Source organism: Chenopodium album, chromosome 9 (assembly GCF_948465745.1).
Source record: "Chenopodium album chromosome 9, dcCheAlbu1.1, whole genome shotgun sequence".
Lineage (NCBI taxonomy): Eukaryota > Viridiplantae > Streptophyta > Magnoliopsida > Caryophyllales > Amaranthaceae > Chenopodium > Chenopodium album.
The window spans coordinates 63,867,932-63,890,434 of NC_137842.1; the positions used below are offsets into that span (position 1 = coordinate 63,867,932).

The 22,503-nt window shown below is 35.3% G+C and overlaps 4 protein-coding genes and 1 pseudogene across 7 annotated transcripts; 2 read left to right on the forward strand and 3 right to left on the reverse strand.

Annotated features, from left to right (window-relative positions):
• Positions 1-140: 140 nt before the first annotated feature.
• LOC145560129 (pentatricopeptide repeat-containing protein At1g52640, mitochondrial pseudogene) lies at positions 141-2,279 on the reverse strand (annotated as a pseudogene).
• A 1,145-nt stretch (positions 2,280-3,424) lies between these two features.
• Positions 3,425-5,740, forward strand: LOC145558735 (flotillin-like protein 3). Its single transcript, XM_081620061.1, has 3 exons — positions 3,425-4,092; positions 4,597-4,992; positions 5,126-5,740. The coding sequence occupies exons 1-3, from the start codon at positions 3,550-3,552 to the stop codon at positions 5,672-5,674; spliced, it is 1,488 nt and encodes a 495-aa protein (XP_081476187.1). The 5' UTR covers positions 3,425-3,549; the 3' UTR covers positions 5,675-5,740.
• On the reverse strand, positions 5,306-10,169 carry LOC145558734 (uncharacterized). 4 transcript variants are annotated; one of them, XM_081620057.1, is made up of 5 exons: positions 7,363-10,169; positions 7,108-7,227; positions 6,765-6,824; positions 6,389-6,669; positions 5,306-5,624 (listed from the first exon to the last, which is right to left on the reverse strand). In XM_081620057.1, the coding sequence occupies exon 1, from the start codon at positions 10,165-10,167 to the stop codon at positions 7,675-7,677; it is 2,493 nt and encodes an 830-aa protein (XP_081476183.1). In that variant the 5' UTR covers positions 10,168-10,169; the 3' UTR covers positions 5,306-5,624; positions 6,389-6,669; positions 6,765-6,824; positions 7,108-7,227; positions 7,363-7,674. The 4 variants fall into 4 exon arrangements, with proteins under 4 accessions (XP_081476183.1, XP_081476185.1, XP_081476184.1 ...); XM_081620059.1 differs by lacking the exon at positions 5,306-5,624 and having other exon boundaries at positions 6,498-6,669; positions 7,108-7,179; XM_081620058.1 differs by lacking the exon at positions 5,306-5,624 and having other exon boundaries at positions 6,498-6,669; positions 6,788-6,824.
• A 3,665-nt stretch (positions 10,170-13,834) lies between these two features.
• Positions 13,835-18,496, reverse strand: LOC145558736 (uncharacterized). The gene is made up of 8 exons (XM_081620062.1): positions 18,312-18,496; positions 16,859-16,971; positions 16,281-16,352; positions 15,836-15,871; positions 15,304-15,349; positions 15,026-15,113; positions 14,741-14,798; positions 13,835-14,066 (listed from the first exon to the last, which is right to left on the reverse strand). The coding sequence occupies exons 1-8, from the start codon at positions 18,388-18,390 to the stop codon at positions 14,016-14,018; spliced, it is 543 nt and encodes a 180-aa protein (XP_081476188.1). The 5' UTR covers positions 18,391-18,496; the 3' UTR covers positions 13,835-14,015.
• Positions 18,497-19,431: 935 nt separating this feature from the next.
• Positions 19,432-22,126, forward strand: LOC145560130 (DCC family protein At1g52590, chloroplastic-like). The gene is made up of 5 exons (XM_081621391.1): positions 19,432-19,649; positions 20,815-20,872; positions 21,063-21,170; positions 21,651-21,743; positions 21,862-22,126. Exons 1-5 carry the CDS (start codon positions 19,484-19,486, stop codon positions 21,953-21,955), a joined length of 519 nt encoding a protein of 172 aa, XP_081477517.1. The 5' UTR covers positions 19,432-19,483; the 3' UTR covers positions 21,956-22,126.
• The last annotated feature ends 377 nt before the right edge of the window (positions 22,127-22,503 follow it).

The following is a 22,503-nucleotide window of genomic DNA, read 5'->3' on the forward strand; positions in this document are numbered from 1 at the left end:
GTTCCACTCAAACATTAAATCAACAACAATTGTCAAACTAATGTTAGATTATATCAGAAAGATACCCCGTACATGAGTCAAAATTTCACCTACACAGGAGCAATGAAGATCCACAGTGAAAATTTTTCCCTTGAAAAATTGTAACAGCTACAAAAGACATCATCCATAAAGCTTCTTCCTAAGTAAAATAGCCCATTAAATTAAAATCAAATCGCATCATTTTTTTAATTTCAAACCCATGTACATGCTCTTATTGATGTCGTCTTGTTCTTCTGTATGTTAGCTGGTAACTTCATATTGTATTTCAGGCTCACATCATCATCATCAATTAACCTAGATATTTAGACAGATTGTAGCATACAGATCTTGGAAATAAGTAGCATTTCTGCAGAAGTACGTCCACATAAAGAATCACATATCAGAAGAGACATGCTCATTGAAATATGTAGCACCACTGCAGGAGAGGCAGCATTAGGAAATAAGACGTTCATTGTTGCTTACAGAACTATGTAGCAATATCTCCAACAATGCGACAGAAACTAGAATGCCCCGGCCCTCTTCCTCACTTTCTGTCAAAACTGAGAAAAGACGGAGGATGATATCATCTAGTTTTATGACCAACAAGAGCAGTTGGTAGGAAATACCAGCTGCAAACTAAAGAAATTCAAAATTGCATCACGCACTCATGAAGCATCAGGCATAAAAGGCCATTCCTCTTCACTGGATTCCGAGCTTTCATCTTCCCTCCTTCGTCTACTCCGCTGAGACCTATGTCCTCTCATTGTTTTCGACAGTTCTTTTATAGAGGAAGAACTACTTGCCTCCATTTTATCAGCCAGTATCTCTACCTTCTCCATCATACCCCATCCCACAAAGCGGTTCCTCAACTGCTCAATAGTCGAAGAATAAGGTGGGATTCCTTCATCAATCATCATCTCAAAGTATTTAATTGCCTCATCTAGCTTGCCTTTCTTCTTAAGAAAACCATGGATCATCACAGCATAAGTCGAAACTGAAGGATAAAACCCCTTTCGTGGCATGCTACCCCACACCTCTTCAACCTTATCAAATCTTCCCACTCTAATTAACATTTTAAGCAACATATTCCATGAATGCCGATCTGGCTTACAGTTCTCCTTCTCCATTCTAGAAAGCAATCTGACAGCTCTGTTCACCTCATTACGATCACAATGGAAAGCCATGATTGCATTATAACTCCATGTATCTGGACTAACCCCGCCTTCTATCATCTCATCTAAAAGTTGGTGCGCGTCTTCAACCTTCTCAATCGAACACAACTTCTTAATGATACAATTATAAGTATATAAATTAGGCACTAACTCGTATCTCTTCATTCTATCAAGCACCCTAAAAACCGAATGAATGTTATCTCTTTTGCAATAAGAACGAATAAATATCGAATAAGTACAAGCATCCGGTGCAAGTCCCTTCGATTCCATCGCTCTAAACATAGCATATGCCTCATCCAAATCCCCTCCATTACACAAAGCCTCCAACAAACTATTATAAGCAGGAACATCCACTACACATCCTCTGTCAAGCATTTCATCAAACACCTTGCGTGCTTCCTCAGAATTACCAAAATCACCCCAACACCTGATCAAAATCGTATAACTTTTCACACTTGGATCAAATTTACCCTTTATCTTATCAAAAAATTCCTGCCCATCTTTTACAAATTTCTTCCTACACAACAAATACAACAGATGATCAAGATCATTCAAACTCGGCTCGAGTCCAAATTCACTCATTCGATTAAAAGCTCGAATCGCATCATTTGGTAAATTTGCTCTACAATAAGCACCAAAAATAACCCAGAAAATTTCTGGGCACAATTCAAAATTTTCCCCTGATTTCACCTCAGAAAGCAAATCCCAAATCAGAGGAAATTGCTTACTACTACCCAAAACATCAATAAGAATCCTATAACTATTAACATCAGGTTGAAAACCCGGCAATTTTTTAGCCCAAAGAAAGAATCTGTGAGCAGAAAAACCCAGATTTTTGGTTCTTTTCAAAACTTGCTCAACCAAATTTGTAGAAAGCTTTGAAGAAAATGGGGTAAGAGCAGACTCGATGTCGTGCTGAGGCCCCCGGAAGTCGCTGAGAACTCGAGAGATATCGTTAACATCATCGGACGAGGCGGGTGGCGTGTCCGATGAAATCGAGAGAGAATGGCGGGAAGAGGCGCCATGAAAGAAGCGGAAGAAGAAGGTGGAAGCTGCTCTGCTTCGAGAGCAAAGGGTTGTAACAGCCATTTTTAGTGGGAAGTAAATTTTTGAAAGTTAGTTAGGTTGTATTTTTATTTGGTGATTTTAGGTTTTAATTTATGGGAAGAGAACTTTTGTTGGAAAAATTGCTTTAGTGTGTAATATTGGTATATGACTTTTGGAAAACTTTCTAGGTGCTTTTCTCGTCATGATAAGCCATTTGTAGACATAAACTATCTAAGCAAAATCGAGCTGGAGTTTTAGTCTGTTCAAGCTAAGCTTAATAAGAATTATTAGTGTTTGAACTATTTCGAACTTGAATGAGCTTGGCTTGTTAAGAATTTGCCTTATTCGAGTTTTGTTTTTGCATCCAATTAAAATTTGTATACTCGTAAGATGTATTCATTCTTTCTATAAAAAAAATGTAATAACGGAGGTCTTCAAGCCTACCTATGATAAAATAAGTACTTTTAACAAATATGTATGTATGAGTAAAAGATTGAAAATTGAAATATATAATTATGCTAATAAAGTACTTTTAATTTAATACCAATATAATTTTAATCGAGCTTGAACAAGCTTTGACTGAGTATTTTTTTTGGCTTTGAACAAACTTATAAATGAATGAACATTATTGATTTTAACATGTTTGAGCTTTGTTCAATTATTTGACATTCTTAAAATTTTTGTTCAAGCTTGTTTGTTAATTTAAATAACGAGTTTTAACCGAATTTGTTCGCAAGTAGTTCACGAATGTGTCATTGGTATCAACTCATTACCACTCCTATTTGTAATAAGATTATAGTCCAAAAAGATTATACATTAATAATTGTCTTTTTGTAGAAATTTATCTAGACAGGGTCACGGAGGTAAATATTATACCATATGTATTAACCAAGGAATACTATTCAAGCTACAACTCTTTTTTCCGTAGAACAATACCTAATACAATTATACAAGGTCTACGACTCTTAAATCTAAATCGATCACCTAATTTTATAAACTACCCTATTAAGAATGTAGAAAGATATATTATTGTGATATATTTTTCATATATAAACACATTATCATGATTTATTTTCCTTTATAAAAACATATTAATATGATATATTTTCGATAAAGATTTCATTGACAAATAGAATATTATCTTATTGGGAAGTTTAATTAAGGTGATAGTAATTACTACTTTACTAGGAAGTCTTGATTATCTCGTCTATAAATAAACCCATAAATTCTCAAAAACTCACATTCAAAAACTCTCAAAAAAATTCTCTGAATTTTCTTCTTCAATTCCTCAACAACCAAGAAGCTAAGAACCATGATAATCCCAAAATACGAAGTCGCAGGTCCATCAGAATACTTAGCAATAACAGGATGGAAAATAGATGAAATAAAACTATCAAAGAAAGCATTGATTTTACCAGGGCAACGTTACGTTCGTGTGAACGTATCACCCGTAAATTACACCTTCAATGTCCAAGCAATGAGCGCTGAGAAACTCCCTTTTGTGCTCCCTGCAGTGTTCACAATCGGCCCTCGAGTCGATGAGCCTGCAAGCCTTATTCTGTATGCTAAGCTCATGGCACCCCATGACATGTCCTCTAACCATGTACATGAACTTGTACAAGGGATCATTGAAGGCGAAACTCGGGTTCTTGCGGCTACTATGACTATGGAGGATATTTTTAAGGGTACTAAGGAGTTTAAGAAAGAAGTGTTTGACAAAGTTCAGTTGGAGTTAAATCAATTTGGACTGTTTATTTATAATGCTAATATTAAACAGCTTGTTGATGTTCCTGGTCACGAGTATTTTTCTTATTTGGGTCAGAAGACTCAGATGGAGGCTGCTAATCAAGCTAAGGTACTTCTTGATTATGTTTTTTTTTTTTTTTTTTTTTTTTTTTTTTTTTTTATGAATTATTGGTTATTTCATTATATGGGTTTAGATTGATTAATTAGTATGTTTGGTTTTAATTTTAAATTATACTGAAATTTTGGGGTGGCTTTCAATTAGCTATTTGATTAATTTTGTGCAAAGCATTGTTAAATTACATGGTGTATATGTCTAGGAATCTTTGTAATATTTTGTATGAACTTGAAAATAAAACTTGGAAAATTGTTTATAATTCATATTTGAGTTTTTCTTGATGTAATTATAATGCATGTATATGTGACAACTTGAAGTCTAAGATTTTCCAAAACATCAAGGCAGAGAAATTTCTAATTGATGATGTATTTTGGAGAATGTATTGGTTAACTTTTGCTTGCGACAATTATGTTAGGGAAGAGATGCATAAACTTAGGACACAAATTCACTGATATATTAGACTGAACTGTTTTATTTTGATGTGTTTGTATCTTTAAGGTGGATGTAGCAGAGGCACAGATGAAGGGAGAGACAGGAGCTATGCTAAGGCAAGGACAAACTCAACAAAATGCAGCGAAAATCAATGCAGAAACCAAGATCATATCCACACAAAGGGAAGGAGAAGGCAAGAAGGAAGAGGTCAAAATAAGGAGTGAGGTTAAGATTTTTGAGAACCAAAAAGAGGCTGATGTTGCAAAAGCCAATGCTGAGCTGGCTGCACAAAAGGCCGGGTGGTCGAAGGCGGCTCAACTTGCAGAGGTCGAGGCTAAGCAGGCTGTTTCAATCCGACAGGCCGAGCTGCAAGTTGAGGTGGAGAAGAAGAATGCTCTCACCAGGACTGAACAACTCAGGGCTGACCTCCTCAGTAAGGCAACTGTTGAATATGACATCAAGGTACTAATTTCTGACAAATTTCTGCAAAATTGTTCAATTTGCTTGTCTATAAGATAATACTTCACATAACAGCAGATACATCACTCTGTTTAATCTTCTAATGATGTTTACGGCGGAAATTTTTGGTTAACAGGTCCAACAAGCAAACCAAAACCTATACAACAACCAAAGAGAAGCAGATGCCAATCTCTACAGGAAACAAAAGCAAGCTGAGGCAGAAAAGGCATCAGCAGATGCTGCCTTCTACACTCGTCAGCAGGCAGCTGATGCAGATCTCTACAGCAAGAAGAAAGAAGCTGAGGGAGTTGTAGCCCTTGCTAATGCCCAAGGATATCACCTTAGTACCCTACTTAAGGCCCTAAATGGAAACTATGCTGCATTGAGGGATTACATGATGATCAATGCTGGAGTGTTCCAAGAGATGGCAAGGATCAATGCTGACGCTGTCCAAGGTTTGCAGCCGAAGATTAGCATATGGTCATCCGGGTCTGGTGGGGCTACCTTGGAGGGTGGAAGTGGGTCTGGTGGATCCATGAAAAGTGTGGCCGAGGTCTATAGCATGCTGCCTCCACTTGTGAAGACGGTCCATGAACAGACTGGGATGCTGCCACCTGCTTGGCTTGGCACTTTGACTGATACCAATGGCAATGATTCAGTTACAGACCCTGTAGTATCTAACTGAAGTTTTGATAAATTCAAACTTTTTTTTGACATAGTAACTGTTTTATATCCAGTTTTCACCACTAAGTAGATATGGAAACTGTTTTATTTCTAGTTTTTGCCACTAAGTAGATTTTATAACCATGTTTGATTGAATATGCGAACTTTCAGGTTTCTTGCATTTTCAGATTGCTTATTGAATACATAATATGATTTTATTTAACACTTTTGCTAATCAATATTGATTTTATTTAACCATCAATATTTCTTTTTTTTTTTTATTATTATTATTTTACAAAGACAGCAGCAGCTAACAGTAGTATTATAAATCAGAAAAGGCCGCATTGTCTGCACTAACAGCAGAAGCAGCAGCCGGAGGAGTTTCCTCCATCCAAACCCTCACTTCTTCAAGAAGAGAGGATTTGACTAATTTTTGCACAACCAATATTTCCTAATGTTTTCCTCAAAAGATATTATGGCAATAAACGATTCAGAAGTATGAATAATGGTCGGTAATAATGGTAAAAGTTGAATGTAAAATTTACTTCAATTAAAACTCTGTGGAGATTGAGGTCCATTGTAGGAAGTATAACAGACTTAAGCATTTCCAAAATATTGTTCAAACTAAGTATATACTTCTGTCAAGCATCTGACTTGACTGGCTAATTTACAATTGTCCATCCTAGGAACAGAATTAGCATATTCAAGAAAAGGAGAGAAAAAAGAACAGACTGACCAGCTCAAGGCTTCATATGAAGAGATTTTCAAATGTTTTTGATTTATATGTAACGAGGAGTGTCGTCCAGAACCCTTGGAGAAGGGCAGCCAGCAACTTCAGGATGTAGCTATGCCGTATCTTACCCTTCACCTGTGATTTGAGCCAAACAGAGCTGTTTTCAGCCAAGCAATACAACTCTCTTCCTTGAATCAGTGAAAGCAATGAGTCCGCACGCTTGAACAGGCAATGTACTTCAGTAGTAATTTTTCATGCACATGTTAACTTTATGGCTGTATAACCTGTATTCATACCATACCAAAAAAGGAAAAAGTTAACACTTCACAGGAATATTATGTGACTGAAACAATGCATAATTATCTCAGCACTGATTCACCTCGTATAGACCATGCAGTTTACCAGATTGCTAAGGCTGTTTTCTGAAGTGGAATTAGACCTAAACAATGTCAAAAAACTGTAGTCAATTTCTACAAAGAAATCGATATGTTTATTACACTAATACATCCTTCTCTTTTATTCTCACAATACTCCCAAATCTAAAAATAAATCAAGTGAAAACTTGCAAGTGAAATTACAAAAAAAGCAACCTGGCCCCCAACCCAAAGAGTAGTAATGTAAGTGAAAAGAAGACAATCGATCAGAGGTTACAACATGGCAATTGCACCAAGGCATATTTTAGTTTGTCTTTCCAACCAGAATCAAGAGTTTTAGTGTTTTACCAAGTCTTGTATGGTAAATGTGTGTTACACCAACTCATCAAGATGCGGTGTGAGTTACATGTTGATCAGCACCTAAAAAAGGGATGTGGGAGAGTGAAGTAAGCAGCCTGCTTGGGCACACTGAGAAAGCACATAAAGGTACCATACAAATCAATTTAATAACTCAAAAATCCATGTATCTATGAAAAAGGCAAATGGTTGAAGAAAAGTTGGGAACAGACAAAGCTGAATTAGCAATAGGATTTCAAAACATACCAAAAGCCACAAGAGTAAGACAAGGACAGATCACGGTGCTCTTGGGACCAAATTATATACACGATTCCTCCAGTATGTCTCTCCTTTTAAGTCTTCAACCATTAATAAATCACCAATTCATCAGGTTCATGAAGACTTGTATCAAACTTTAAATCCAACGAAGGAATTTTTGCACTACCAATCAATTGAACCCAAGAGTATAGTCATTTCTTGTTCTTTACATCCACCCCATTATCTTACAGACGCTGTACGGTGTTCAGCTTCATGGCTGGTAAAATTGCAATCATCAACCAACTGATGCAAAACTTCCCATTATCTCACAGAAGCTGTACGATGTTCTGCTTTATGGCCATTTAACTTACAATTTTCATGTAACTGATGCAAAATGAATGAAACATCAGATGATGTTCCTTTGGGGAGGTACATATCCAACAACTTTAAGTATCTTAAAGCAATATAGATCTCCTGTTCATTCAAACAAAACGTGATCAAATTTCTCCATTCCCTTGATCTTCCTTCCAAGCAAAGACCATGGAGCAAGGCAACAAAAGTAAATGATTCGTCAAGGATATTCTTATTCATGATTCTTTGTATCAGCTGCAAAGCAGTTGTGAGCATTCTGTGCTGACAAAGGCAGATGAGAATGCAATTATATACCGACTTTCTGGGCGACAAATCATCAAAAAGCATTCTTTTGAAGAGGTTCAGAAAGATTGAATTTTCATTCTTTTCAATATCATGTTCCTTCTCGACTATTGCAGCAGGCACAATATTGGTAAATCCATTAACTAGATAGTTAAATGTAACATCATTTGGGGAGCATTTACTCATCAGCATTCCTTCAAATGTGGATGCTGCTTTGACAAGATTGCCCTCTTTGCAAAACCCACCAATAAGTATACTATATGTAATTACATTAGGCATCAAACCATGACACCACATCTCCTTGAAAATTTTCTCAGCTCCAAATGTATCTCCTTGGCGACAATACCCATTAATAAGAGACGTATAAGTGACCACATTTGGTTTAAGTTTCTTTTCTACCATCTCATTAAACATCCTTAATGCATTATTAAGGTCATGTTGCTTAACATAACCATCTATTATTGTTGAATAGGTGAATTCATCAGGAGAGAGGTGTCTCTGCGTCATTTTCTGGAAACAGAGCATTGCATCATTCATCCTCCCCAGTCTGCTGTATGACTTAATCATGGCATTGTATCCCACAACACCAGGATCTAAATCTTTTTCAACAGCAAGTTCAAAAATCTTCTTCGCTTCATCTAGATTACCATTTCTGGAAAATCCATCAACCAATGTAGTGTAAACAAATGCATCAGGATGTACTTTATGGTCAAGCATCTCACAGAGCAACTGTTTTGCAGCTGAGAGCATCCCTTTTCTGAATAATCCACTCATAAGAACATTGTAAATTCCAGCATCAGGGATAACTCCTCTCTCAATCATTTGCTTTCGAATGTTTGATGCAGCTTCAATCTCACCACGAACAACAAGTCCATGCACAAGTGCTCCATAAGTAACCATATCAGGTTTATGACCTCTCTCTGTCATTTCAATGAGCAAACTGGAAGCCCTATCAGGGTCACCTTGTTTGCAATAGAAATGAATGAAAGGAGTATAACTATATTGATCAGGTGTCAAACCCCTTTTTATGGCCTGCTCTAGAAATGCATTAGCTTCCCTAACGTTCCCATTACTACATAAACCAGAAATTAGAATGTTATATGTCATAATATCCGGCTTACAATAGCTCTCCTTGATTCTTCTAATCACATCATAAGGATCCACTGAACAGCCACGTTTATATCGGAAATCTATTATATTATTATGTATCTGAACATTGACTTTCAAACCCCTCATCTTCATCTCCTCCATAAGTATATCAACCTCCTCAAATTTCCCTTCTCTGCAAAGTCCATTTATCATAGCTCCATATGTCTCTACAGTAGGTAAAAACCCTTTAAACTTCATCTCTTGCAGAAGCCAATTCGCCCTCGCAATCTCACCTTTCTTGCAGTACCCATCTATAAGAGTATTATAAAACACAACATTCGGGACACAATCCTTTCCCCACCTATCCTCAATCAATTTCCTCCCCTCCTCAACTTTCCCTCGCTCGCACAAACCCCTCACCATGATACTCGTACTATAGTTATCCAAACAACACCTCCCACCACCACCACCACCACCACAATCTCTCTTAAGCATTTCATCATACACCTCTAATGCAACCTCCATACGACGACATTTCACCAAACCATTAAGCAATGAATTGCAAGCATAAACACTAGGCATACAATCAAACTTATCATTCACTAATCTATACAATTCCCTAGCTTTATCAACTAACCCAGAATCAGCATAAGCTCGAATTAACACATCCAAAGCATCAATAGTAGGCAAAATACCATCATTTTTCATACAAAGTAACACATTTTCAACCTCATCAAACACCCTATTACTTCCTAAAAGCTTAAGAAGGGAAGAAAACGCATACCCATCAAGCGGAGAGCAATATTTTCGATCAGAAAACCATTCATAAAACTTCAACCCCAAACCAACATCACGAATTCTATCAAAAACAAGATGGGCAATTTCTGAAGCTTCAATTGATTCTTGAGCGAGCTGGGGTTCGAGAAATTTGTCCCAATTTTGGTGGGTTCTGAGTAAATTGCATGCTTCATTGGCCAATTTCTTGATATGAGGTTCATAAAGGGGTATTTTTGCTGGTTTTGAGTTGGGGTTTTGGCGAGGTTTGATGAGAGAAAGTAGTCTTTTGGACATGAGAGAGAGATTAAGAGGAGAAGTGTGTTAGAGTTGAAGAAGTGAATTCTGAGTGTTGGAAACATTGACGTTTGAATTTGTATTTGTGTGCAGTTTTTTCTGGGTTCAGTGATGAAAGCATGAGAGTTTGAAGTTGTTGAGGGAAAAAAAACACCAAAGAAGAGTTAAGGGGACTTGACCCGAAACCTATACATTGGGCCAAAAGAAAATTGTGTGTTGGACGGGTCCCATAGAGTTGTCAAATTGGGTGTATTGTGCACGAGTTGGTTTAGAGTCAAAGTTATTTTTTTTTATTTTTTTTGACGGGAGTCAAGTTATTTTGATTTCTGTTAATCGTATAATTTTGCACTGAGACTTGTATGATTGGAGGACAGTATCAACAAAGGTGACAAAAGTGGGGAAACGTTCAGTTGCATAGGAACGTTTCACACAAAGCGATACAGGCTTAACATCGAAGTCTAGGCTCGTAATCAAAGGGAAAACACGCCTCAATCTCCTAGACAAGACGGAAGTAACAGCAGCATCCTTGGTAGGAAGCAAAGAAAGAATCCGAATTAATAAATCATCAGGCAAATTGGTGAGCCTATCTACCAACATTTCACTAACGTTATGATTTTGCATGTCCAATACAGTAGCAAAAGTTGTGGATGTACTTTTGACCATCAATATCTTTAATTAATAAAGAATGTACTCGTACATGATTTTGAATTTTTCGATGAAATCCAATCCACACATACACCTGCGTCCTTGAAGAGATTAAAGACAAAATTAGAGGATGTCACGAACATATTTCCCTTCCCAAACTTCCATGATTATAGAATTATGATAAAATTATTTTGATTGACAATAAATTAGACGAAATTGCATCATCTGAATAATAAATATGATCACACTTTTCGAATCAAAAGGCAAATTGTTGTTCGACAAATCTCAATTAAGCAAAACATGGACAAATAATAATGCAAATATAAATAGCCCACAAATGATTAATTAAAGGATATAAATTGATAGTGTCAAATGTAAATACCTGAATTTCTACTGTAAAAATTGATTGATTGATTCCCTCCTTCAATTATTATTATCATAAATTGGAATTCCAACAAAAAGAAATAAATGATTGATGTAATAATTGATTAAATAATTAGTGATCAGATAAAAATTACTTGATAGAAATGAATCAATTAATCAGAACAAAATAGGATTGATTAAGTTAATCAAATTTATCTCTATCATTATTAACACATAATTTAATAAGCAAACTGAATTAGTAACAAAAACCAAAATAAAAGAATGTACAGAGCTTAAGAGTAACAAGAGAGAAATAACGTAGCTGTGTCCTTTAGGAAAGGGAAAAAAAAAGGTTGTTTGTTAGTTAGGTACCGATAGAGTTGTCTAATTGAGTGAATCGTACTCGGGTTGGTTTGGAGTCGGGTCTTGGGTGTATTCGACTATCCGAATGTTGGAAACTTGGAATTGGACTATTTGGAGTGGAGCTAATGGGTTAGGGTAACAAATGAAGTAATGAACCTATAAGTTCTCTTGTCGAGGGCATTAATTTCTCTTGAGCTAGAGCAAGTTTAGCCCCAAGTTTAAGACTTGGATGTGACATCATTGTTGGTGGTCCCCATTGAAAATGATGTCATCAAATTCAAGTCTCAGTGAGTCTTAAAATTTTCAAATTGCAATCATTTAAAGTTCGTATTTTCCAAATTGCAGCCATTTAAAAAAATTGCAAATTGCAGCTCAAAAGTTCGTATAAATTGTAAATTGCAGCCCGATTCAACTTTTTCATCGGTTTACATGTCGAAAAATCTTTGGTAAAGGTTTTAGAGGCCATTTTATTCCTTAAGCCCCAAATTGAGCTCGAAATTAGCAAAAAAAACCCTAAGTGTCTCATTTTTTCAGTTTTCCATAAATTGATACATTTTGGATATGCAAAACGAGGCACTAACGTTATTTTTTTTTTTTTTTGCTAATTTCGAGCTCAATTCGGTTCCCTAAGGCCTAAAATGGCTCCTAAAACCTTAACCGAAGATTTTTCGACATGTAAACTGATAAAAAAAGTTAAATTTAACTGCAATTTACAATTTATACAAACTTTTGGGCTGTAATTTGCAATTTTTTTTTAAATGACTGCAATTTGCAAAAGGAAAAATTGCTCCCATTAATCTGAACTTTGCCTCATCCGCCGAAATTAATCCCAACTTCAGTTTATTATCTATCACTCCCAACTTTAGGGGGTATTAATTTTCGTTGCACCCAACAGGTCATCTAACCTGATGTAGTAGGTTACCTAGACACGTGTCAACACGTGATAGGTAAAAAAAAAAAACAAAAAAAAAATTAAATTTTTTTTAAAAAAAAAATTAAAGAAAAATACCCAGCCCCCCACCCCTATCCCGGAATACACCACACCCCCACCCCCTACCCCGCCGGAAAAACCGCCCCTTCCCCGAAAACCCCTCCCCTGCTACCGGAAACCGCCGCCCTGCCACCCTTTCCCTTCCCCCACCCCCGATAACCCCTCCCCAGCCCCGATAACACCCCTCCCCAGCCTGATAACCCCTCCCCAGCCCCGATAACCCTTCCCCCGATAACCCCTCCCCAACCCCGATAACCCTTCCCCCGATAAGTCGATAACCCCTCCCCAGCCCCCTATCACCCCTCCCCAGCCCCGAAAACCCATCCCCAGCCACTGATAACCCCTCCCCACCCTCGAAATCGGCGAACCCAGCCACGAAATCGGCGACGCCTATGCACGAAATCGGCCACAAACGACCGAAATCGGCCGGTTTAGGGTACTCAGCCCCAACATCGACCATTTTCGGCCATTTGTGGCCAATATCGGCCATTTTTGGCCAACAGTGGTGTTGGTTTGATGTGCGGTGGTGGTGTTCGTGTGGTGGTGGGTGCTGCTGGGTTTTATCTTTTTTTTTTTTTTTTTTGCATTTTTCTTTATTTTTTTTAATTTTCTTTACTTTAATTTTTTTTTAATTTTCTTTATTTTCTCAACCAATTACATATTGATACGTGTGCAAAAAAAAAATCACAAAGGTTTACCTGCTTTACCGGTTGCGATTAATGGGAGCAATTTTTCCTTTGCAAAATAAGAACTTTTTTTTTTTGTTGAGCACGAGGGGCAAGCCCCAAAAAGAGAGAAAATACAAACTAGAAAAAAGCAAGAAAAAACGACAGAAAAACAAAAATCAAAGAACAAAGAAAAAGCTAATAGAGCATAGCTCTTTATTCTCTACCGACAGAAACTCAAGTCTTCGAAGGAACCATCCTAAGCTTCGTCATTCCCCGCAAGTCCTCCAATAAAACGGTTCGATGATCCTTTGGGACCGCCTCAAAGAAGACTATTTTTTCTACGTTATTACAAAATTGGCCAACCAGTCAGCCAATTTTAAGTGGCTACAATTTGCAAATTTTCCCTCTTTTTTTTTTTTTTTTTAATTAAATACTCTCTCCATTTTTTTAAACGTCTATCTCTCAAAACATGTCGTTTTATTTAAGTGCCCCATTTCCAAATCTAAAGACCACTCACATTCACATTATACCTAGTAGTCCCAATTCATATTTCTCTCTTAGTTTTCCAAATTTTTTATTCCTAATCATATCCATTTATCTATTACTTAATTCTTTCTCTCTAAAACTCCGCACAGAGTAGCTAAACCTGTGTCGATTTATATCATCATTGTATCATGTTATTGTACTAAAAGATCAATACATTTTGGCCAAAATCACCATGTAAACTTTTGAATTTTAGTTTCCGAATAACTTGTACATGAACCATTAAAGACTGAATAAATGTTGCTAAGACACAAAAGAGGTCGTTCTTGCACCAGCTAGTCCTTTGAAGTAATGACAAGTAATCCCAGGGCACCTATCAATATATACTGCAACAAGATAAAAAAATTGGTTGTTACTCTTACAAGTCTGAAAATGAAGGCAAACTGTTAAATACTTAATTGAATTACACACAAATTAAGAAATCTTGTGAAAAGAAGGAACTAAATAACTTGTACACAGAATTAAATTAACCCCATGAATATGGCAGCAGTAAGAATTTAGCCCCATTTGCCTTTTCATGCCCTATTAAACTACTAAATAAGGGACAAGGAGGCATTAATCACATGAGATAATGAGAAAGGGACGAGAATACAAACAAATGAGAAGGAAACTTCGTTACTGAGAAGGAAACTTCGTTACAAAATGTTAAAATGTTTCTTTCAAAAAAAAAAAATGTTAAAATGTGCTTAGTTTAAGTTGGAAATGAAATCTACATCTGTATTACAATTTTTGATAACTCAATTAAACAAAACAATTTTGAACCTCCCAATCCCCCCACCCATCCACTATTAGTAAATCAACGATTTCAATTTCACTCTTACCACTCATCATCTATTACAACGGTCCAGCACCAATCCTAAGAGTCCTAACCCAAAGTACACCAATTGAGATTTAAGAAATAAGAAGGGTTAAAAGACAACTTAACCCACATTACAGAACAATGAAACTCTTACAAAAGAAAATTTGGTGGAAACTTTTACATGAATTCAGGAATTCTTACCTTGATCATTGGCTTTTCAGTCATGATGATTGTAACCCAGCCAACATATGGTAGGAATCTACATGGATATTGGGGAAAAAAAAAAGTAAAATAAACACTGTAAGAAGCAGAAACACACATTACTGTAACATCGTAAGTGTAGCAAGTCATCTACGATTCTACGTGATGAGAAAGCCCAAAAGTGCAATTGGTTACATTCTATAGTAATGCTTCACAATACTGGTATGGCCAAAAGACTGGTAATTTACGGCAAGTACACAAGGGAAAAAGGTAGCAAAAGCTTACCCTACAGCTCTGCCCATTATATGATGTCGTTGCAGCCACTGTTGACCATGAGCATACAAAAGCCTGTCATCGCCATAGTTGTTGTCACCTGAAAATGGCATGGAAAGATGAAATAAGAGGGAGCCCAGAAGAAGCACACATCATATCATAGCATGAGAAAAAGAGTGCCAATAGCCATAGAGTGACAAACCCAGCTAATCAAGGCCTACATGACTAAAATGGGTAATGCTACCACCCAACAACTGAAGCAGAAAGTTTGATTTAAAATTTGTTAGTACCTTTTGTAAGGACGTCAACTTCACCAGTATCTTTCCGCTCGTGAACCTGTAATAGATTGAGAACAGTAAATAATAACCATATTGGAACAAAAAATTTAAAGAATTCTACGCATTGAATTGCATCCGATATTACCAAAGCATTAATGCAGTTCTTCGGATCTATCACCAGAAGGTTAAGAACATGTAGCTGATAATTCTATCACTTTATCTTGGAGGTAAATTCATCAATTTTATGCATAAATGCAGTATTTTGTTTAAATATAAACCCCAAAACACAAAGAGGAATATTCCAAGTAACATTAACTAAGCTTTACAAAGCTGCATTTGGTGCATGTAATCAGAATAATCTATTTCAACTCTAAAGTGTAAAGTAAACACAAGACTCGAAATTTGACTCATTAGTTTCTATCCTAAAATGCTCACACGGCTTGCTGAATTTAGAACAACCAAATCATAGACTTTGCAAGCTGGAATTTTTAACTATTCATCTATAACCTTCTAAATGAGATAGTAATTAGTATGTGCGACATACCTTGATAACTCGATGGACAATTGGAATTTCACGGCCCTGCAAAGAAGTAGCAAATAACTTTATATTAGTTGATAAGCAAGGGAAACGGTAGAAGCCTGGTTACAACAAATTATGCACAGATCTTTACAAACCAAATATAAACAAAAGGCTGCAATAAAGTGTCTCCAATAACAAGCAGTTAGACAATTATGTTATAGCAATCAGCCATACAAAGAAACTCTTGTGCTTCTCATCAGTCATACAAACATATTATAGAGTAATTAAAGCCAATTAAAAAAAATAAAATAAAAAAAATTTAAATTCAATCAATCTGGGTGCAGATCTCATTCAAAACAAAGCTATAAATACAGCTTTACTCCTAATCAGTTAGCAAGTTCTAATTTTTATTAACTCATATAAAACTATATCATTTAAAGCCAAAAATAAAAAGCAAGATAGTACTTACATCAACATTAAACACAACTATTTCCCCAGCACGAATAGGATCCTTGCTCATATGTAAAAACAATATATCTCCCTGTCACAACAGAATAACATCAAGTTAGGAATTAAAGCAATTTTTCAGTCATTTAATTGGAGTACAAATATATAAAGTGGCAAAAAATGTGTAAAACACGTTCGACCAAGGTGACCAAATGAATGAGCACAATTATGTCTTAGTTCTTAGTTGTCTTGCTAAATCAATCAGATGAGCAATGACATAAATGTAGACAAATCATCACCATGTAAACCTAAGCCATTTTAAACAATTGTTACTCGGAAAAAAAAAATAATAATAAAAATAAAAACAAAAAGCAAAGAGGAAATAAGCAAACCATTCAATTCAACTGCTAAAAAAAACCCATCCCAAACATACATTGTGATCGATAGAAAATCTATTATTCTGTATAATTAATTGTATATGCCTCTAAAGGTAGTCAAAGTAAATCAAAGTATCAAACTCTGACTACCTTTAATATCTATTAACCGGTATATACCTATGAAATGCATAGCCATGGAAACTCATAATCAGGCATGACTCACCCTCTTGAAACCAGGTTCCATGCTTCCAGAAAGGACAACGACGACAGGAGATTCACTACCAGTAAAGCACATCAACGCCTTCCATATTATGAGTGCAGAGGTTACAATCATCCCTGCATGAGAGTAAGGTAAATATTAATTACCAGTTAATTAAACCTACAACATTCACATAAGAAAGCACACATCAGTAAATAATATTACGAAATACTATGGAGTATTCGTTCACACGCTGCAAATTAACTTTACATGCTTTCATGTCAGCTATCGCTTACAGCGTACTATACATGTCTTAGCCAAAGTCACAAAAAAATACTCCCTATATAATTTCAAATTTTCAAGTATTCAACATAATTTATATCAGTCAAAGACTTTCAACTCTGTCATATTCATCATCACAAAATTCTACATTGGCATAAAATTCTTATACTGCAAATTTATTCAGTTGAACAGCTTTAAGAAAAAGAATCTACCAAAATTTACAATTTTTTGAGCTTTCACCACCATCTTCACCAGGGAAGTCAGTCAAACCTTAGGGAGGTTCTGATGTGGATCTCTCAAGACACACAAGGCTTGCAAGCTATAATAATATTGGATCTTCGAATTTAAGCAAGAACTAAAGAATTACACGAAATTTAAAGGGATAGATTCCAACTCTCGAAGGAAATAAAAGTTCTTTGTCAGTGGCAGTTTCGTGTTTGGTTTAACTCCCTAAACCTATGATAGCAAAAGCTCATCAAATAAAAATTTTATCGTCACAAAAATCATTATGGGTGAAAAATTGCACAATAATAAGATAGATAACTAATAATCATATCCCAAAATAAGATAGAATATTAAAAATCTTAAGAATCCTAATATATCTCCAAATCGTATTTGTAATCAACTACTAATTCTATCCTAATATATCTCCCAAATTCCCCCTTACTTTGCTTTCCTGGCTCCATGTCCACATTGATGCATCCTCCATTCTAATGTTCATTCAAGTATAGCAGGAGTTTAGGAAAGCGTCTTAGCGAATGTAAAACGTTTATATGTCGGATTGTACAAGGCTCTACGCCATGAACTCTGTTAATCAATGTAATTTCTCCAACACCTTGAATTCAACAACGAGTATTTATTTGAATTACAAATCCTTTTACTTCCCTTGTAACAAATTCACCAATTTGATACCTAAAATCCCAGAACTATAACAATGCTGAAATCAAGCATGACTCAATTACCCCTAAAAAAAAAAAAATCAATTTTCCATGAAATCAAACAAATTAACACCAATCATAACAACATCTCAAATAATTAACATATAATTCCAAAACCCTAATAAAAGAGCAAACCCCAATTGAGCAACAGTCGTATGCAATTAAACACCAAAATAAAATCGATGAATTAAGCAAAAGATGAACAATTTTAGGTTAAAATTGAGGATTGAAAAACACGAAGGGGACAAAGGACGAACCAAGACTGACGGCTTGATGAGCAAGTTGTCTGATCTGAATGGATTTGACAGCGTCGATTTGATCGCTAACCCACGCCATTTTCTCTCTCTCCTTTGACCAGATTCCGGCGAGATTTGACGCCCGGTGACTCGACCTCCTCCTTCTTCTGCTTTTGGGAAACTACAAACGATTCTTAACTGTTAAGACATTAGCTTCAGAGAAATTACAAGTTTAAGCAAGGTTTATTTTTTATTTTTTTGGGCTTCAATATTATGGGCCATTTCTCCTTAGGTAATTTTTATTGTCTAGCTATAGGGCCAACTCTATAAATCTATAATTATTACTTGTATTTATTTACCATTGATAAACCAAACTTTCACCTTAATGGTGTTGATGAGCCGAGATCGAGCCTACTCATTGAACAATAGTGAGCTTAGGCTCAACTCAAGCTTAAACCTTGTTGAGTCTTAGAAATTGAGCTTGAGTCGGGGTTTGCTCATAAATTACTCACCGAACATCAATGAACTTAGGCTTAACTCGAGTTCAAAGCTTGTCAATCCTTAAAAATCGAGCTCGAATCAGAGTTTGCTCATAAATGCTCAAGCTTAAACTAATAATTATACTTTATATACATATCCCTGGGACGTGTCTTATGATTATGTATTTTCATTACATACATATAAAAAATTATAATAATTTAATATTAATAAAATATATAATGAGACAAATCCAAAAGATCTCATTCACGATTGTATTACCTCTTATCGAATGAAAATTTAAGATTGAATTTTAGAATGGGGCAAATTAATAAGTACAGAAGAAAGAATTTAGACTCGGTTCATTTCACCTAATTTTTACTAAACTGAAATTATTTTTAATGAAGTGAAATTAATTTTACTGACCTGAAATTATTTTTTTACCGTTCTCTATTATACTTATTTTTTAAATTTACTTATTTTTACTGAAAAAATGATTTTTAGTGTACCTAAATTATTTTTATTAAATTGAATTTATGAAGTGAACAAAGCCTTATTGCTATAACCTTGTTACCAAAATAAATTAATGGACAAAATACACCTTAAACATGGTGACAAAATTTCCACGTGGATCACCTCAAACACGTCTTTTTAGTGAAGCAAACCCAACCAAAAACGGTAACAGAAAAAGAAGCTCTCCTTTTTTTTTAGACAAAATGGCGACGATGTTTTCCGGCGGACTAGGCTTAGCAGCGACGCTACCTCGTCGGATTCCGATGATATATATGTCGGCGACACGTGTCTCCGGCGATACATCGAATTGGGTGGAAGCCACTTCCACTTTCTTTGACAAGGATTCCCGCCCAATTATGCTCTATGATGGTAATTTCTTTTTATTTTTTGAAGATTTGTTTAATAAATTTCTATTTTTTTTTTTTTTTTTTTATATCAAAGTTTGTTGATCATGTTCATGAAATTCTAATGAATTAGTTATTCATTATTAATTATTTCCTCCGCTTCTTTATAGTTGCAATAATTCAGAAATGTCACAATAGTTGCAACACACTAATTGGAAAGTATTTTATGTCAATAGTTGTACTATTATCCTTATTATAATCTCATGCCGCACTAAATTATACTCTTAATGTGTTGCGAGTATTAAAAACAGAGGAAGATATTAATTTGTGGGTTTGAAATTATGTGATGGAATTACTCTCTCCCTTAAAAATTAATTGTCAGATTGATAGTGTAATACGAAGAATGAACTAGTAATGTCACAACTAAATCCGGAATGATTTTTTTTAAGTGGAGGTTTCGCAATAATGTTGTTTAGCTCTTTCATGGCTTAAAGTGCTACTGGGTTGTGATTTGATTCAATATGAGGGTTTGGTGGATTTTTAATTTTGTACAATTGATTGATTAGAATTTTTTTCGAATTTCGTGCATGAAAAGAATGGAGGACATTGAATTTTCGTTACTTTGTGAAAATTTCACTTCTTAGATTCATATATCTTTTGTACTAAAATCCTGTAGCAGCCATTGATGAGAACAATGAAGATTATTTTGTAAAACTTAGTATTTGTTTCTGCAAAAATCTTCATAGCTATAGTAAGACCATTGTATGGTAAAATAGAGGTGTTTTGATTAAATTTAAAGGTGATTTTCGTGATTGACTAGCAGAATATTGGGTAAGGTTTTAAAAATCGGGCACATTTTCCGTCTCATGCTATATTGCTATAATTTGCCTAGCTAGTTTTTGTTTTAATTTGCCTTGATGTTGTACATTGAAATATCAAAACTTATGTAAGGGAATACAGGATAGTAGTTATTATCTCTTTACCGTTTTACAACTTAGGCCTTGGTCCATTTGGAAGAGCTGCACTTTTAGTTGATTGTGATTGTGTTTGCATACCTTTGTGATTGTTTGCAGACATTCTGACATTACTGTGTTAGTTTGGCTTGGTTATGGTAGAGATTTTGATCGTCTTTGCTTTCTTTGGAGAGCGTTATGTAAGAGCACAATCTGAACTATCCTGTCATGTATCAGGTGTTTGCAATCTGTGTAATGGTGGTGTGAAGTTTGTTCGTGACAATGATCACAATAGGTTGGTTGCTTCCCTTTCTCCTCGAAGATCTCTACCTAGAAGAAATCTATGATTTTATTACATGCATATCTGTAAGAAATGAAAAGGAATGTTTGCCTTGTGCTGATAGGCTGTACTCTATTAGTACAATATTCTATTTACATGCATGTCTGTAATTAACGAAAATAATTTATCTTGGGCATAAGTGCAGGAATATTAGATACGAAGCTTTACAAAGTGAATCAGGAAAGATGCTGTTAAGGAGATCAGGAAGAGATCCTGATGATATATCCAGTGTTGTCCTGGTTGAAAAAGAGAGGTATGCTATACATAACCTTGGAAGCTAAATGCATAAGTACATTAGTTTGGATTGAAGGACAAGTTTTTTTTTTTTTTTTTTTTTTTTGAGATCATTTGAGTTTATTGCCCTACTATTTTAGAATAGAATGTAGAACAAGAATTCGCCCCTCTGCCTATTTATAAATCTGTACGAGGAACTAAGAGGAAACCAATCTGTATCGAGTCATGTAGGAAATGTATGTGAGTAATGTGACAAAACCAATGAGAATTAGGGACAATTCTTTTTTATTAGTATCCACTGATATGTATTATACTGAATTCAGCAAATTTCTTGAATTTTTCAGTGGCTAATTGCATGTCAATCACTCTTTGCATCACCATAAACTGAGGATATGTGATTGTTGTTAGCTTGCTGCATATGATAGTCTTTACCAACATTGACTGTATTTATGCCTCAGAAGTGATAAGTTCTTTAACATCAAACGTATATTTTCTGCAGATCTTACATCAAGTCTGAAGCTGTTTTAAAGATCATGGAATACATCAATTTACCATTTCCACAGTTGGCATTATTTCTGAATCTTGTACCGCTGTGAGTAAACTTTTCTTTTTTGTTGCTTTTAAGAAATTAAATGATCCATACTTCTCATTTGCAGCTTGGCGAGTCTCTAATATGACCTTTAACTTCTATTTCTTGGTAACTTTTTCAGGTTCATTCGTGATTTTGCATATGACAATTTAGCAAACAACCGGTACAACATTTTTGGTAAGTCAGAGTCATGCGAGATATATGCAGATCAGTGAATGTCATCATTTGATTTATGTATATAGTGTATGCTATAGTATTACAATGTCATCTTGATTATACATGTAGATTGGTAATGTTATGGAAAGTTGATGAAGCACATTGCTCAGCTTTCGACTGAAATTGAACCTTTGTACTTGATGAAGGAGATATAGAAGTCATTATATACATATATAGATGTCTTTACAACTTTCTTAACACACTATATACATACATAGCTGAATATTTAGAGGAACAGAAGTACAGAACACAATTTAATGTTCATCTTTCTAACAACAAATGAAAAACTACAAAACACAAATAACAACTGCAAAGCACTACTTAAGCTTCTGAAACCAATACATGAACATAATACAATGATAAGGAAATGAAGAAAAAAGGGCAATAAAAAAAGGCAAGAGAAGAAAGAAACCACATTGGTGCATAAGATGCACGCAACCATGAATCTGGATTTCTTTGGTTGTTGGTGATTCTCATAGAGTATTATTCTGTGTAGAGCACTGATACAATTACTGATGATGAAATTTATTTGCCCATGGATGTTGTT

What these genes read in the sequence shown, in the direction of transcription:
- LOC145558735 (XM_081620061.1), top strand. Translation starts at nt 3,550, where the DNA reads ATGATAATCCCAAAATACGAAGTCGCAGGTCCATCAGAATACTTAGCA. An exon ending in AGGCTGCTAATCAAGCTAAG is followed by an intron (nt 4,093 to 4,596) that starts GTACTTCTTGAT and finishes TGTATCTTTAAG; the next exon opens with GTGGATGTAGCAGAGGCACA. An exon ending in CTGTTGAATATGACATCAAG is followed by an intron (nt 4,993 to 5,125) that starts GTACTAATTTCT and finishes TTTGGTTAACAG; the next exon opens with GTCCAACAAGCAAACCAAAA.
- LOC145558734 (XM_081620057.1), bottom strand. Translation starts at nt 10,167, where the DNA reads ATGTCCAAAAGACTACTTTCTCTCATCAAACCTCGCCAAAACCCCAAC.
- LOC145558736 (XM_081620062.1), bottom strand. Translation starts at nt 18,390, where the DNA reads ATGGCGTGGGTTAGCGATCAAATCGACGCTGTCAAATCCATTCAGATC. An exon ending in TCATCAAGCCGTCAGTCTTG is followed by an intron (nt 16,972 to 18,311) that starts GTTCGTCCTTTG and finishes ACTCTCATGCAG; the next exon opens with GGATGATTGTAACCTCTGCA. An exon ending in TGGAACCTGGTTTCAAGAGG is followed by an intron (nt 16,353 to 16,858) that starts GTGAGTCATGCC and finishes CTGTTGTGACAG; the next exon opens with GGAGATATATTGTTTTTACA.
- LOC145560130 (XM_081621391.1), top strand. Translation starts at nt 19,484, where the DNA reads ATGGCGACGATGTTTTCCGGCGGACTAGGCTTAGCAGCGACGCTACCT. An exon ending in CCCAATTATGCTCTATGATG is followed by an intron (nt 19,650 to 20,814) that starts GTAATTTCTTTT and finishes GTCATGTATCAG; the next exon opens with GTGTTTGCAATCTGTGTAAT. An exon ending in GTCCTGGTTGAAAAAGAGAG is followed by an intron (nt 21,171 to 21,650) that starts GTATGCTATACA and finishes TATTTTCTGCAG; the next exon opens with ATCTTACATCAAGTCTGAAG.